This window comes from Corvus brachyrhynchos, unplaced genomic scaffold (assembly GCF_000691975.1).
Source record: "Corvus brachyrhynchos isolate BGI_N302 unplaced genomic scaffold, ASM69197v1 scaffold59, whole genome shotgun sequence".
In the NCBI taxonomy this organism is placed as follows: Eukaryota; Metazoa; Chordata; class Aves; order Passeriformes; family Corvidae; genus Corvus; species Corvus brachyrhynchos.
The window spans coordinates 2,430,241-2,446,905 of record NW_008246054.1 but is presented as its reverse complement, the minus strand read 5'-3'; the positions used below and the strand labels follow the sequence as shown (position 1 = coordinate 2,446,905).

General features: G+C 51.3%; 1 protein-coding gene across 3 annotated transcripts in view; it reads left to right on the top strand.

Moving 5' to 3' along the window:
• The first annotated feature begins 355 nt into the window (after nucleotides 1–355).
• The window catches only part of NACC2 (NACC family member 2), a 26,570-nt gene continuing 10,260 nt past the window's right edge, over nucleotides 356–16,665 (top strand). The window contains exons 1-2 of one of the 3 annotated variants that reach the window (XM_017745595.1): nucleotides 356–380; nucleotides 7,616–8,539. In XM_017745595.1, coding sequence (XP_017601084.1) covers nucleotides 7,678–8,539 — 862 coding nt within the window. In that variant the 5' untranslated portion in view covers nucleotides 356–380; nucleotides 7,616–7,677. Of the gene's footprint in view, nucleotides 381–6,010; nucleotides 6,289–6,348; nucleotides 6,751–7,615; nucleotides 8,540–16,665 lie in introns of those variants that run through there. The other 2 variants (XM_017745594.1, XM_008642161.2) reach the window with 2 other exon arrangements.

Here is a 16,665-nt window from a genome sequence, read left to right as displayed (position 1 = left end):
TATTATGTCTTTTTTTTTTTTTTTTTTGTAAAGCAGGGAGAATAAGCTGTAGCCAAAAGTAAAAGTCATTAATTTTAAGACAGAGATGTAAGCAAAGTTTCCTTCCCCTCTGCAGGTTGGTCAGGGTAGGCTATGCAGTAATTGAAAAGTAAAGGCAATTGAATTACAGGCTCCTGTCCAAACCGAGTGCGATTTCTTCTTCTTCTTCTTCTTTTTTTTTTTTTTACAACCTCCATTGCATCAGAACTAGGCAGTATTCCTGATGTTCTCATGTGTGTTAATGCTGACTCACAGACTAACTTGCACAAGAAAAAAAAACACACAGGCAGCTCCACCATACTAGGTAATGAGCTCTAGCAAGAAGCAGCGTCTGATGTTTTGTAAGCTTTTTTTAATTGACCTTTTAAGATATTTACTTTATTTTAAAGCTTTCTGTTCCGTCGTGGCACGGTGCTAGGACTGAGTCATGCATGTTATATATTGCTAGCTCTGCTGTTGTGTACTAGGAGTGAGGAGAACAGGATTCAGCATGGCACTTGTCTTTTTGATGTGTTACGGATGGGAATTAGTGCTTGTGATGGGATGCTGCAGGCAGGATGATGGGGTGCTCTGTGCTTTCCTGTGGCCGTAACTTACTCGGGGTCTTGAGTTTTTATTAGATGGCAAAATACTCCGTTCTGCAGAATAATTGTATTTTCTAGCCATGTCTCTCCCTTCTCCCTTCCCCTTGCAGCAATCTGAAAGAAAAAAAAAATTTAAAATGTTGCATTTTCTATTTTTACTTCTCCTTGCTTTGAGAGCTCTTAAGATCAGTGTTAGGGAAGGGGGGAAGAAAAAAAAAACCAACAAAAAACCTAATTAAATAATAATGGCAATAACACGCTTCGCCTTGGCTGAATGACGGCACTTTTTGGAGCTGCCGGGTGGGTGACCTCGAGGAGCCGCGGTGCACCCGGGCTGCCGGTGACTCACCTTGCAGCAGGACAGAGCCCGGGCTGAGCCGGGGGGACCCGGGGGACCCGGGGGCTGTGCTGGGGTCCCCACAAAGAGACCCCTCGGGGCAGTGCTGGGGGATCAGGGAGAGACCCCTTGGGACTGTGCCAGGGACTTGGGGAGAGACCCTTTGGGGCTGTGCTGGGGTCCCCACAAAGAGACCCCTCAGGGCTGTGCAGGGGGATCAGGGAGAGACCCCTCGGGACTGTGCCAGGGACTTGGGGAGAGACCCTTTGGGGCTGTGCCGGGCACCGGGGAGGGACCCTAGGACTGTTCCAGGGTCCCCACAAAGAGACCCCTTGGGGCTGTGCCAGGGGATTGGGGTGAGACCCCTCAGGGCTGTGCAAGCAGATCGGGAGGGACCACAGGGCTGTGCCAGGGTCTCCAGGGAGAGACCCCTCGGAGCTGTGCCAGGGGTCCTCACAAAGAGACCCCTCAGGGCTTTGCTGGGGTCCCTGGGGCTGTGCCAGGGTCTCCTGGGAGACCCCTCAGGGCTGTTCTGGGGTCTCCAGGAAGAGGTGCCAGGACTGCTCCAGGATTCCCAAGGAGAGACCCCTCGGGGCTGTCCCAGATCCCCACGGAGAGACTCTGGGGCTGTGCCGGGGTCCCAAGCCGAGCACCCAGTGCCCCATCCCCAGGCTGCCCTGGCAGTGGGGCTGCACACACCTCCTGAGCTGCACCATCAGCATGATTTCACTTTTCCATCTTTTCCCCCCCCCATTCCCTGCCCCAGCCTCCGGGGGTCTGTACTTTCCGTGCGAACTTTGAGGATTCTGAAGCCGCGGCGGCTCCGTGCTGCTTGTCTGCTGCGTGTGGGCTGCCCGTGTGTTACTGAGTAATATTTGCAAATTCACTTTCTGCTCTTAATAAGGCAGAAATAATCTTCTTTCACCCATTGCCACTGGCTGCTACACTAAAAATAGGGTCCGTCCGCGCCGCTTGCCACTTGCAGCATTTCAAAAATAAATACTTTGGAGCTGCAGATACCAGTGCTGCAGGAGAGGAGTCTCACTGTCATTCGATTACTGAACTTAACCTTGTTTTCTTCCCCCTGCCAAACAGTGTGCAGGAATCCAAAGCTGTGCCCCAATCCCTCTGCCTTCCCCTCCTGGATTTTCACACCCCAGAGAGGGGATGCTCAGTTTTTGGGGTGGGGGTGCAAAGACTTTGCATTTTGGCTTCTTGGCTCCTTGACACAGCCTGCGATGCAGGGAGGGGAATATGCTCAGCCTGGACCTGAAGTGCATTTTATTTGCCTTTATTTGGCTATTTATTTTATTTAACTCTTTTGTTTACTTAACTCTGTTTTATTTAACTCTTTATTTTAATTAAGGCATTACAGCCTCTCTGGGCTCAGGGAATGGTACTTGGCCACCGAGTTTGCAGTGAGCTGTTGCATATTTTCCCCTGGATTTATGCATCTCCTTTGCATTAAAAAGTGGAGAAATAACCCCAAAGTGAGAGCAGGGTGCCAGCCCTGTGCCTGGGGTGGCTTTGGGGACCCCCTGCCTGGTGAGGTGACATCCCCCTTCTAGCCTCAAATCCAAGGGTGGGATTTTCCCCACCTCTCCCCTCATTTACAGAAGAAAGGGAAGTTTCCTTTGACCCTTTGGGGCCTTCAAGGGCAGGACTTTTCAGCTCTTTTCTTTCCAGGGGCTTTGGCTGGGGGGGTGGAAGCCTTTGGCTGCTTTGTCTCCCACCCCCAGAGGGTCCCTCTCCCTTTGTCCTTGTCCCAGCTGCTGCCCAGCTCACCTTCCTGGGGAACTGGGGGACTTGGGGGATATTTAGGGGGTTTTGGGGGAATGATTCTCCACCAAGTCTCTCTGTTGTTTGGCTAAGAAAAAAGACAATTTAAATACATTATCTAATTATTTCTGATTACTCCTGGGGGAGCTCTGATGGCAGCATCTTATTCTAGGTCGATGCTTTTTTCCTTTGTTGCTGTCGCCTCGCCCTGACCTTTCAGGCCTCGGAGCAGGGAATTAGTTTGGAAAAGAGCAAACCCGCTTTTTTCTTTCCCCCGAAGCAGATGAATGCAGAAACTGAGAATTCCCAAACTCTCCTGGAAGTTGTCTCAAATAACGGCTGCATTTTTTATGAACATCTTGTGACAAAGGCTATGACTTTACAGAAATCAGGCAGAGATGTACAAATTACCCTCCTGTATCCACGAGCTGGAAAAAGAGACTGCCATCAGAAAACAAAATGATGTTTTGCTTGAATGGTCACATATGTAAAATGATCAAGGTTGGGCCTTTGTCTGGTTTTAATCCAGTTTTATCCAAGTTTTCCTGTTTGGAGGTGTCCAGTTGATGGTCTGTCACCGGTAGGACACTGCAGCCCAAAGGGGACTGGATGTTTTTTGGGAGCTGGTGGTGCTGGGGGCTCCTCCTGAACCTTGGGACACAGCTCAGCTTGGGAGATGAGATTGGAAAAATACAGTTTTACATCTGTAATTGCAAAGGTCATTTCTCCTGCAGCGCAGCTCTTGCCATGTCAGATGGGCTGAAGCCATTTCAAACCCTTCAAAAGTCACTTGGTGCTCAATTTAAAAGAAAAATAACCATAATAGAGGAATTTTAAAGTTAGACATTATCAAACTTTATTGCATTTGCTGTCTAATCACAGTAGTTTTTTGTTGCTGTTGTTTTTAGGGAATGTGAGGTTTGGTGGTGAGCAGGTTCTCCTGGGCTTTCAAGACTGTTCCGTTTTCTTTCTTTGTGATTTGGGGTTGGGGTTTTGGGGGCTTTTTTAATCTATTTTGGTTATGAAAAGACAGGGACAGAGGGAGGAAGGAGAAACAAAATTCCAGCAGTCCTGGCTGATGGTTTCTTGGGGTGGTTTGGGCTTTTGCAGCTTCCTTGTGTGGCTTTGCTTGTGTTCCTTGATGCTCTTTCTAGACCAAACACCGTTACATTTCCCCCCATTTCCCTGAGAGCCATATTTTGGGAGGGACCAGTTGTGTGCAGCATCTTGGTTCAAACTCTGACCTCTCCTGGCAGGTTGTACATGAGATCTGCCAAGGATTTGGGGTGCTGAAGCACTTCAGTGCTTCTCACTGACTTAAACACATCCTAAACCAGCACATTTTTGGTGTTCTTAGGGAGAGACAGGGGTTGCTCCTGACAAGCCTGTTTGTTTATAGAGTAAATTCTAAGTAATATTAATAATTGATATTTATTTTAAGTTTGGCTTCTTCTGCACTACCGAGCTGTCCTTGGCTGGTCCCACACATCCTGCACTGCTGGGTCCAAGAAGGTCCATCCAGGGACTCCCTGGTCTCTCCTCCAGCTCTAAGGGAGTCCTTCCTGGAAGAAAGGAGGAGGAAATCCTTCTCCACCCATGTTCTTCCCATCGCTGTGGATGAGGCTTCCTTAGGTGCCTGAGCGGTGACATTTTTTCTGTAACTCAGGTTTTTCTCAGTGATTTTCACAGCTCCAGAGTGGATCTGTGTTTGACAGGGCAGATTTCATCCCTTCTCCAGCAGAGATGGGTGGTGTCATAGCTCGGAGAGGTTTTTGGCTCTCAGGCTTGGTTGTTGTGGTGTCATCTCTGACCTCCTCACGGGATGTCACCTTGGTCCCCTCTTGGCACCTTCGCCTCCTCACCAGCACCAGGCAGAGATCCCAGTGACCTCCTGTGGGGTTTGGATGAGTGTGTTGAGCATTCCCAAGGCAGGGAGGCCCTGGTGTGGGAGCAGTGTGACTCTGCAGGCTCTGTGAGGCTGCAGGTCCTGTGGGATTCGGGGCAGCCGTGTCAGAGGGGTTTGCTGGGAGCGCAGCCGGCCCCGGAGCGCTCCAGGGCACAGCACTTCCCTGCCCTGGACTTGAACTTAATGCACCAAACATCCCTTTGGATGTGAAAGTGGCGTTGTGAGCAGGATCAGGAGGGAAGGGTCAGGCTGGAGCATCACCAGCCCTGTGCTCCCTGCAGTTATCCTGCACTAGGGATGGCCTCACCTCTCATCCCTGGAATTTTAACTGTGTGTGACCGTCCGAGCGCAGCAGCTGAACCAAATCCGTGACCGATGGCACAAGGAAAAATGCTCTGGCCAAGGGAGAAATAAGCAAAGGGAGGCCCCACCCTCTTTCCCAGAAAAAAGCACCAAACATGCTCAATAAATGCGAAGGTAATTTAAAATCTGAATCCAGGAGACAATGTGACTGGGATTTCATTACTTAAGCAAATGGATTTGCTTTTAGTGGATTCAGCCACAGACTGAAAGAAGCTTTCCCCAAGGGGTAAACATTTTTCCTGCATTTGAAAGGCTTTCTTGTATTGGGGAGGGGAGCTGGGGGGGCAGGCAGCAGGACTGTGGCTGCCCAAGGAGCGCCTTTATTTTGGGCAGATTTGGGCATTCCCAAAGCTGTGCTTTCGGGCAGGTGGTTTTGGGGAGCTCTTGGGGTGGGATGCTGGGCCACGTGGGAGGATGCTGGGGGGGATGCAGGGGATGTTGGGGCGGATGCAGGAGGATGCAGGGGACATGCTAAGGATGCTGGAGGGATGCAGGAGGATGCTGGGGGCATGTGGGGGGTAATGCAGGAGAATGTTGAGAGCATGCAGGGGTGATGCAGGAGGATGCTGGGGGGATGCTCGGGGATGCAGGAGGATGCTCAGGATGCAGGGGAGATGCATGAGGATGCTGAGGGGTTACAGGGGATGCTGGGGGTACAGAAGGATGCTGGGGGGATGCAGGGGATGCTCACCACCCCTGCTCCGTGCCTTCCCCTGGCCGCAGGAGTTAACCAGCAGCAGTGCCAGCTCTGCAGACTGTTTGGAATAGTTTAAATGCTTTGACACTCTGGATGTACTAGATGGCAGGGGAGGCAGTTTACAGCGTAATTCATATGCAAAACTGCACTATAAATTTAAAACCTGTCTCAGTTGCCGTGGCACCACTAAGCATTTCATCAGCATACAGTACAGTATTTCTGCCATCTTTGTTTGCATTGCAGTGACTCATCAAAAGTCTGTCTTGTACCAACACTGAGAGCATTCCTCTGGCACTGATATTTCTCTGTTTTTAAAGCTTCGGTTTGAAACTGGCATTTACTTCAGGTCCCTAATCAAAGGGCTCTATTCATTGCAGAGAGCAGCCTGAATGTTAATCTGCATCCGGCCTATTCATTTAGATGCTGTGCGCTGCCGGGGAGATTTGACTTGGTAAAAGCTTGAGCTCCAGCAGATACAAACCCAGGGCTCGATACTATATTTTATTTTCCCCCTCCCCTGAGCTCTCGGCGGTCGGGGGACCGGAGCCCCTCGGCAGCGGCCGCTCTGGGGACGCTGCTCAAGGTACGTTCGCTCCCGGCCGGGTGAAGGCACCAGGAACTTCCTCGCTTGGAAGAATTTTTTTTTTTTTTGTTTCCCTCAGCAATGGGAACAGAGCAGCTCTTTGTGGGTTATTATTTTCTTTCCAGAGATTTTTTTTTTTTAATCTTTCTCAGATAAACTTCTATTTTTTTTTTTCCTCTTTTTTTAAAAAAATATATCGTTCTTCTGAGCTTTCACTATTAGTTAACCGTAGTTTTTCTTCAGTAGTATTAAAGGCAAGCAGGATTTTAAATCTCCTGGACTCTTTGGGGAGGGAGCACGGGGGGGTCTGGGCTCGGTGCATCCGCAGTGCTTTGCTCCGCTGGAGTTTCAGTGCCCAGGCTGCACCAGTGCTACCTGCTCCGGCTTTGCGCACGAGGTCCCTTCCAACGCCAGGCTCTTTTTTCGGGAGGTGAAAGCAGGAATTCTGCCCATGGCCAAAAGGTACAGCTGGCCCTGAAGAGCGGCCGTGGCGGGATGCGGAGCCGGAGCCGTCGCCTCCAGCCTGGGGTCACTCGGAGGGTCCTCGCTGCCGGTACCCGGGGGCGCCGGGCTGGGGGCCGGGGGGCTCTGCCTGCGCCAGGGGCTGGGCTGGGGCTCCCTCTGCCCCGCTCGGGATCTGGGGGAGGAAAATAAGAAGACAACTTGGTAGGCGGCTCGCTGCGGCAGGCACGTTGATTTGTTTTATTGGGGTTCAAATATCTGGCTTAATTTGGAGATAAGCCTCGTTTTGTTGGAGGATAAATCTGTTGAGAAGGGGTTTAACTGTTGAAATGCTCCCTCTTTCTGGTGCAAATGGGAAGATTGCTTTTCAAAGTGCTTTTTCCTGGGAGCTCTCGCTCCGGCAGAATCCTGTATTTATTTCGGGCAGAATGGCACATTGTTTTATAAATATCTTTTCTGTAGTTTCAACATAGCTGCTGGTTGTTGTGTTTCTTATATAATGCTACCGAGATCTGTCTGACTGTCTTTCGTTTGCTTTACTGTTCTCTCCCATTATCGTTCAGATTTTCCTGCATAAAGTAAAAACTCCCAGGGGAATAAATCAGTGGTGCTTATTTAAACAGACCACAACTCGAAGGAAATACTTGCATTTTTGGAATATCCTTTGCCATCCACCAATAGCATTCCCAACATCGCTCGAAACCATCGATAAGTAATTTTTATAAGCGATTGCTTTTCCGTGTTGGCTCTCAGAGCTCGGCTTGGAGCCTTTGATGTTGGGTGAGGTGGGTTCCTGTGCTCCTGCCTGCTTTGGTGAACTGTCTAAAAACGTTGTTCCTCTCTCCCTGCCTTCTCCGTTTTTCAGATGTGCCCTACTTTGGATATTCCTGCATTGAATGTCTGAGGAGCTCCAGCCGATCCTGAGCCATGTCGCAGATGTTGCACATAGAGATTCCCAACTTTGGGAACACCGTTCTGGGCTGCCTGAACGAGCAGCGGCTGCTGGGGCTGTACTGCGATGTCTCCATCGTGGTGAAGGGCCAAGCCTTCAAGGCTCACCGGGCAGTCCTGGCCGCCAGCAGCCTCTACTTCCGAGACTTGTTCAGTGGGAACAGCAAAAACGCCTTTGAGCTGCCGGGGACCGTCCCCCCCGCTTGCTTCCAGCAGATCCTGTCCTTCTGCTACACCGGCAAGCTGACCATGGCGGCGAGCGAGCAGCTGGTGGTGATGTACACGGCGGGCTTCCTGCAGATCCAGCACATCGTGGAGAAAGGGACGGACTTGATGTTCAAGGTCAGCTCTCCCCACTGTGACTCTCAGACCACCATGATCGAAGACCCCAGCTCGGAGCCGCAGAGCCCCTGCAACCAGCTGCAGTCGGCCTCGGCGCCCTACGTCATGTCCCCCTCCATGCCCATCCCGCTCCTCACGCGCGTCAAACACGAGAACCTGGAGCTGCAGGCCCTGCCCGGCTTGCCTGGCAAGCGGCCCCTCGAGCCCGGTGCCCGGGACGGGCCCGGCGGCGCCGGTGGCACCAGCGCGGGGCCCCTGAAGCTGTCGCGCGTCTCCTACTACGGGATGCCCAACCTGGCCACCCTGATCCCCAACGTGCAGCAGGTGCAGTACTCGCAGGGGGAGCGCACCAGCCCCGGCGCCAGCAGCATCCCCACCACCGACAGCCCCACCTCCTACCACAACGAGGAGGACGAGGAGGACGACGAGGCCTACGACACCATGGTGGAGGAGCAGTACGGGCAGATGTACATCAAGTCCTCGGGAGGCTACTCTGGTAATGGATGTCTCTCTCCTTGGGTTTTCTGCTCCCTCTCAGTGGTTGTGTGGTCCTCGTCCGGCCACTGTGGGCAGTTTTGGGTTGTTCACCAGGCTTTTGTCTTTGGGGGTTTCAGTTGTTGGTTTTTGCCCACGTGGTGGGCTCAGTGCTGGTGTCCAGGCGTGGCATGGGCAGGTCCCCCCGTGCCATCGCTCCCCAACTGGGAGATTCTTTAGGTGAGAGGCTGCATCATCCGCCAGGGTCAGCTCAGCCCTTCACTTTTTGGCTGAGGCTGCCAATGAGGAGCCTGGTGGTTGCATGAGGCCTGTGGTGGTTACATCCATCCCAAGGTGATGGCTGAGCTCACCAGCCATGGGTCATCCAACAGCAGTGCTCATCCATGGCAAGGGAAGCACCAGCCCTTCTGGCCCGGTGAGGGCGAGGTGGTCAGTTTGGGAGTTAATCTTCTGTCCTGGCTTTTTAGAATAAGATTTTCTAAAAAGTGATGAAGGTGTGGCATTTGGAGAAGGGAGAACATCAACTAAATCATTTTCATAGGTGTTAATTGAGAATATCTGCAAAAGGAAGGATAGAAGGACTTTTCTTCCCACTGCCTGAAGTGCCCCCTTCTCCTTTGCCAGCCTTGTCCCACACATCACTGTCAGAAAGGGAAAAGCAGTTTGGGGACTTGATATTCTTTTATTTCCCCATTAGAAACACAGTGCTCAGAGCTAAGTAAAGTCCCTCTCCTGGCCTTCCAGAATCTGGGGTTAAGGGATGAGTGCCAATCCCTCGATGGGCCTCAGACAGAGGAGGCAGCTTCACTTTGGTGGTGGCTTCACTTTGGCTGCTGCTCAGCCCCAAGGTGGGCACAGGGACACGAGAGGTCCCTTCCCTCTCACTTCCTTGGACACGCAGCCCCTTTCCCTGGGCACCTTGCAGGGCTCAGACCCTCCTGAGGAGCCAGGACAGATGAGGTGCAGATCCAGGGGCTCAGTTCCAGAGGGGAGATGCCCGTGGGGTGCTGGAGTGTCTGCATCCCGCATGGAAGCAGCTCCCAGCACCCCGCACACATGGAGCTGGCAGCATCCCCCATGGAAGCTCAGCCTTGCAGTGGCCTCCCTGTGGGAGCTGCAGGTGTTTGTGGCAGCAGCTTTGATCCACAGGAGCTCCCCAGGGAGGGACATCTTCCCGCCGGCTCCGGCCGCACGCAGCATCCCCTCGCTGGAGCTGCTTTCCCTGCTCTGGCTCCTGGAATTGCTGCACTCATATTGCAAATGTTTTAACTCTGGTTCGTTGATGAGCTTTCCTCAAAGCCATTTGATTTTAGTCTTCACCAAGGAACAAGATTTGGCAAATAGGACAATTTTTGTTACCTAAAGCCAGGCTTCCTTAGTACTGAGAACAGGCTTGCCCCCACACACTTTCCCATCCCATCCCATCCCATCCCATTCCATCCCATCCCATCCCAAGGAACAGGAGCTCAGCACCCTCTTGGCATGTCCCCCTGCCAGGCAGCAAGCAGATAAGCAGTATTTTCCAAGTTTTTTTCACTAAACTATGTGAAAAAGAGGGGGAAACATAGCAAAGTTGCTATTTTAATATTAGAAATATTTGCTGGGAAAAGTGGACAAGCAGTTGTAGAAAATGAGCCTCAAAAGCCTGAGTGCTCTCCCTGCCCTGCATCAGGTCCCAGTGGTGGGAATGGGGCAGGAGAGGAGTGGGGTCAGGGATGGGGACAAGGTCATGGTTTCCTCCAGGGCTGCTGTTAGAGCCAGACTGAACAGGAATTGTGCTGTTCCTCAGTTGTTTGGGGTTAATTTTGCTTTTCCCCACTGTAGAGCCTGTGGTGAGTAATGTGGGTTTGCCTCCGGCGTTATTCCTCGGAGCAGTGGGATTATGCCCTTGGACCGTGTTTTCCATCCCTGTCACGGGGCCAGTTCCTGCAGAAACAGAACAAAACCAATTCAGAAGGCGAGGGCAGGACCAGCCCCGGGACAGTGCAGGCAGCAGCTCTGTCCCTAATCCTTGTGGGGCAGGAGTCATCCCAGTTGGAAAAGTGAAAATCCGAGCGGCTTTCTCAGGTGTCACTGGAGATGCTGCAGCCCTTGTGCCAGAGCTGGGCATGCCACAGCCAAGTTTTCCTGCTTGTTTTCCTTAGGGAGAACCAGGCTGTGGTGCCAAGGCCATGCAGGGAAGGGGCAGGTTGCAAGGCTCTAAATATCCCACATTTCTGCTAAAATTCCTCTTCCACAGCCACACGTTTCGAGGAAGTTTCCTGTTTGAAACAAGCCCGCTGTAGGTACCAGGCTTCCTGGAAAAGAGAGTACACAAAAAAGAGATTACAAAAAGTAAAACCTAAGCTGTTCCATTATGGTTTGGACTTGCAGAGCTAACTGTGTTTTAATTACTCGGGATAAACTGTACCCTCAAAAGGTGCGGAATAATGAAACCGTAAGATGGAAGAGAGAAGGCAGCTAATCCTGCTCCTGGCATGGAGATCCCGACAGCCTCACAAAGGCCTGGGGGAGGGGGCAGCCCTTTAAAATAGGGATTGCCAAGGTTTCCAAGAGGCTTGTTTGTGAAAACAAAAACAAAGCCAAAGAGGAGCAGAGCAGACGAAGCTCTGAATTTCAGAGAGGGTTGTTGGGTTTTTTTCCTTCTTTTCCTCTGCTTTTTTGTTCCCCATCTGAAGCGCTGGTGCTGGTGAGGGTGTGGTGGGACACTGGTGGCTGATGCTCTTCACCTGCCTTCAGCCTCACCTTCCACCCTTGGAGGGGTCACCAATCCTCTTCTTGCCCCAAGGCTGGGGGTTTTTAATTTATTTTCTTCACCCCTTTTTGTAGTCAGAACCATTCTGAATCTCCAAAGCTGGATCAGAGCCACATCTCCAAATAAGAGAATCCTTAAGGTTGGAAAAAGCCTTCACGATCTAACTTTGACCAAACACCACCAAGAGCACTGAGTGCCACATCCAGTCATTCCTTGGGCACCTCCAGGGATGGGGACTCCAAATCTCCCTGGGCAACCCCTTCCAATGCCTGAACACCTTTTCCATGAAGAAATTCCTCCTGGTGTCCAGTCTGACCCTCCCCTGGCACATCTTGAGGCTGTTTCCTCTTGGAGGAAACCTGGGAGAAGAGGCTGATCCCAGCAGTGGCGCTGGTGTGAGGGACCAGGACAATTGTTGGACCTGCAAAAGGAACAGCAGGATGAGGCCAGGATTAAACACAGCAGGGTCGGGCTTAGGTGCTGGCAGAGAGAGGCAGAGGGGTGTAGCAAAAGGTGCTTCAGTTTCCCCCCAGCCTCTGGCCACGTTTGGTGGCCACGGTGTCACCGGTGCCGCGCCAGGCTGGGAGCACTGCGGTAAAATGGCTCCTCACTCCATAACTAGGTCTGGTTGTGGAGAACATGTGGGCCTCGAGGACACGAGCGAGACTTAATGAGGTTTCCAGCATCTGATCTGAGGAACGCACAACTCCAGAAAATATTAAACAAAAGCAAAGTATTTTTATCCCTGTTAATTACAGCGTCGTGGGCCTGAGCTGAAGTGGGTTTCAGCAGGTCTTGCAGATGCTCGGCGCTTTTCTGCACTGAGCCACGTTCTTGTCAGTCAGCTCTCTGCTGAGCAGATGCAGTTAATTTAATTTTGACAGGCACCAGCGAAGTTGTGCGAGGGTCCGTCCTCCTCCCCTGCTCCTGCTGCACCCGTTTGCAGGGAAAAGGGAAAATCTTTATGCAGCAAATGGCTGGAATGTAAAGGCTGGACTTGAAAGTTATGAAATCCTGAACTGACAAGAGCACACTTCATTAAAAATTCATCTAAAATAGCCATTATAGAGTAGTTGTGGTAATTAGCTGAGAGAATAGTTTTCTCTCCTGGCCTCTGATTCCTGACAGTAAGGAAAGAGGGCAAGGAACAGCCCAGAATCCCGAGTGATGCAGCCCGTGCAGCATCCCGAGTGGAGCCCGGGCACGACGCGCTGCAGCGACGTAAATCCCGGCTGCGACGCCGGGTGATTGCAGGGGATGGAGCAGCTGCCTGTGGCTGCAGGGACACTGACCTGATCCTGCAAGGTCCCACGTGTCCCTGTCCGTCCTGCCACGGCCAGGCTGACACTGGGCTGCACACGGGGGGGATGCTCGGCAGCAAAGAGCTCGTGGATTTTTAGGAAACGAAGCAGTCATGGGATGCCCTGATATCCACCAGAGCACTCTGGCTTTTTGCAGGGGGATTCCAACACCTGGATGCTGCTGGAAGCCACACTGTGTGGCTTTAGGTGACAAGGTGGGGGTCTTGGAGGTCTTTTCCAACCTGAGTGGCTTCGTGGTTCCGTGTGTGGTGCTGGCACTGCCCCATCCTGACCCCAGCTCCATTGGAGCTGAGCTGGGGGAAGGCTGAGCCCCACACCAGGGGCACTCAGCCTCTGGCCTTTTTTGGCATTAAACTTCCAGCCCCGTTTTCCTCACTCTGAACCACAGATGTTTAATTTTAGGCTGGCAGATGTTTCACTCCTGGCTGAGATCTGAGGCGAAGGCAAGATAGGGGTATTTATAAACCAGTAATATTTTTCCTATACTAATTCCAGATTACCTCCCTGTATAAATAGGTCACAAATCAAATGGCTACATTTCAGTACGTTGGTATAAATGTACTATTTGGGAAATGTAAACTCCCCCCGTTGGGACTCTGTGATGGATCTATCCCGTGGTGCTTGCGTGTGTCCTCTGGTACAGGTTTACATCTGCAGCAGATGCTGGTGATGCTGAGGCTGTGGAGGGAAGATATTTTTGGGATGGTCCCACTGCCAGCAGAAAACAGGCTGATGGGAGAGAAATGTTGTTAAAATATTGCTGCTTGAAAAGAGACTTCTCGCCATGTAGGGAACAGGGGAGAATCGTCCTTGTGTTTGCATCCGTGGTGGAGCAGGTGGATTCTCAAGCCTTTTCTTCAGGGCTTGAGATGTGTGGTTTCATGTTGGGAATCTGTAAACATCGATTTTTGGGTGAGGCTCCATCACTCTGATGTTTCTGTGTCTCCAAATCCCATTCCTGAACCAGAAACAGTTGTTTCTTAGCCACAGGAGCATCTTGAAATTTACGGGCGGTTTGGAGAACCCAGACTGGTGGGAGCTGGGGGTTCATGACTCATTTTGAAGCCCTGGTGTTTGGATTGTCAGGAACTAAGGAGATAAGTGAGTGCTGGAGCCAGGTGCATGTCCAGCAATTCCCAGGCACTCACCTGAGCAGCCCACCCCCAGTGTGGGCCCAGCAAATCTGGCCCCAAACACCTCAGGTGGGATGTGCAACCATTCAATGTCACCAAACCATCGTGGGCTCAGCACTAAGGTGCTGTAAGGGACCTCTGGGGTGGGCAGTGTGTTTTAGGGATAAGGAAGACATGTGCCCCAGCATCATGCACAGCCCGGAGCCATGAAGCATGGACCAGTGAGTTAGTTTGAGGCTGTTTCTTGAGGCAGAAAATCCAGGAAAATGGGTATTTCCCATTCTGCACCACCTGTTGCGGCTGCAGCATCCAGCTCAGTTTGGGATGAAAGCATATATCCAAATGAATAAAATATTCCAGTGTTTGGCTGGCAGCTCTCGTGGCTTCCTCTGTAATGATTTCCTGCCCCTCTCTGCTGGCTGGGAGCTCCTTTCTTGCTCAGGAACAAAACTGTATTTAACAATACTTCCCATTGTTTGCCCTTCCATTCAAAGGGAAGGAGCCGCTGCCCTCTGAAGATACAAATTAATTAGAAGCGAATACTCTCCTGTTCTGTGGAGCAGAAAGGCCAAACAGAGTGGCTTTCTTTGGAGACATGGGACCAAAGTGGCTCTTGTGTCCTGCTCCTTTACATAACCCATTGCTATCTGCTCGATTGAGGTGCCACTGAGAGCCCCAAACCTCTTTTTGTTTGCTTTCGTTGGATTTGTGCTGATGCTTGAATGGAAACTAAGTCCCCCCAAATGATTTGTGGCTGTGTTTAATAAGAGATTTATAGACAGAGAGCCAGCAGGACAGATGTAACCAAAATCCAGCAGTGGGTTGAGTTGCACTTGGTCTTTTTAGCTGAATTTTAGTTTGGTTTATGAAGTGTTTGATTTCATTGGAAGAAATAGGAACTTCTCCATTTCTCCTTGTGTAGAAAGTGAAATGTCGTCAGAAGCAGATAATCCCCTGAAGGCAGGACTGTCCCCAGCCTGTCCTGAAAAGCTGCTGTTCTTTCAGGAAAGAAGTTCGGCACCAACTCCTTCAAAATTTCTTCAGGGAGGGAGAACGAACACAGTTCTCGTGCCGATCTCTCTCTTCCCTGCCTCGTTAGTGCTACTGTAGGATCCCTTTGGCCCCCGAATCTGGGGTTTCATGGAATGCTTGCCTGTGGAAGGTGGTAGAGCAGGTGGGTTTGTCCTTGTCCACTGCAGCTGTTTCCACTCGGATGTTGTAGGTGACAAGGCTTGAGGAAGACTCTTCATGGAAAAGGGAGGAGGACTCAAGACTGAGGTTTCCCTCCTCCCTTCACAGCAATGACTGGGTCACAGGCTGCTCTGAACTCTGTCTCATTTGACTGCAACTACATTCCCTGGAAACCTACAGCCCTTATATCACTCAAAAAACACCTGGAGGCCTCTAATCCGAGAGTCCATGCAGGATTCAGCTTCCCTTGACCAGCTCCACTGGTTTTTGGGTGGTGATGGATACTGTGGGTGCTTTTGACCTGGGTCACTGGTTAAAGTAAAAATGAAATATTAAAAATTCAGTTTTAATAATGGCAGAGCCCTGTGCTGGGGTGGGACTGTGTGGTCACATACACAGCTCCTAAGGGGCGAGTATTTAATTTTACCTCTGAGTAAAATTTTACCTCTGGGAGCTGACTGAGGTCTCCCTTCCTCCCCTCAAGCTGCCCTGCCTTGCCCTGCAGAGCCAAAAAGCTGGGGACAGACAGCAGAGTAGGCCTGGTTCCTCCATACCCGCTGTCCCTCTGCCTTTGGTTTCCTTAAGCTGGTAAATATCCGTATTTAATTGAATATGCTTTGCTTAGCACTCTTCGAAAGCCTCAAAATACAGCTGCTCTTTGAGATCCTCCCTCAGTGGGAGTTGACCCCCATCTCCAATGGGATCTTGGATCTGGTGCTTGGGAGTGCTGGGAATATTGCACTTGGGAATGTCAGTGGCACAGGTTTTGCACAGATAACGGGGCACGAGGAGTTTAAAAACACCCTGGGAGTTGTTCTGCTGCTGTTGGGTCCTTACTCAGTGAAAGAAATGCTGCTCTCCCTGAGCAAGGGGCATCCTCCTGGTATTCCAGAATCCCTCCTGGCATTCCTCAGGGCAAGAGGGAGCCGTGAGGGTGGGGATGCTCCCGCAGGCTGCGATAGGATGCCACGGCCCAGCACGGCACCGCGGGCATGTCCTACTTAGAACACTGCTCCCTTTGTCCCCAAGCCATCGCCCTCAGTTACTGCAGCAACAAGTCTGCAAAACTTGTTATTTTATCTGCAGAGAGGAAAAGTGGCCCCCAGAACTCCGGAATAATCGCAGGAAAAGACACCTCTGGAGCAGGAGACATTTAAGAGTTCAGAAACGCTCATTGCTGGGGTTTCTGCTTCTCTCAGTGTTCACAGATACTGAAGCACAGAGCTGGGTTTGGGTTTGTACGTGGCACTTACCACGTTATCAAACAGTTTTGGGGAAAAAAGGTGGATCATGGTAGAGCTGGGCTGCAGTTCAGCCCTGGAACTGCTCCCACCATATCCTGAAGTTGATGTGCACAGTCAGCCCTCATTGCTGTCAAAAATTGTCGTTTTAAGCAATCCGGTGGTCTTGGACTGTAAAGGTGCTTTAGAAACGAATCCTCAGCGTGCCCACAAGACCCAGATTTGGAGGTGCTGGCAGGTACTGGCAGGACAGCCCAGTATTTCCAGCTTTTGCATGTTACTGGTTGCTACTGGGGCAGTGGTGGACTCTGGGGATGGTGCATTGGGGTGTTTTGGTTTTGAAGCCACATCTTAATAATATTTTTTGGCTTGTTGGTTGGGGTGTCTCTTGTTACTGAGAGGAAAAGCTGTGCTGCAGAAGGCAGAGGAAGAGAAGGTGGGCTGGAGGTGGCCGGTGGGTGCAGCCTCAGGAGAGGCTCTGGTGA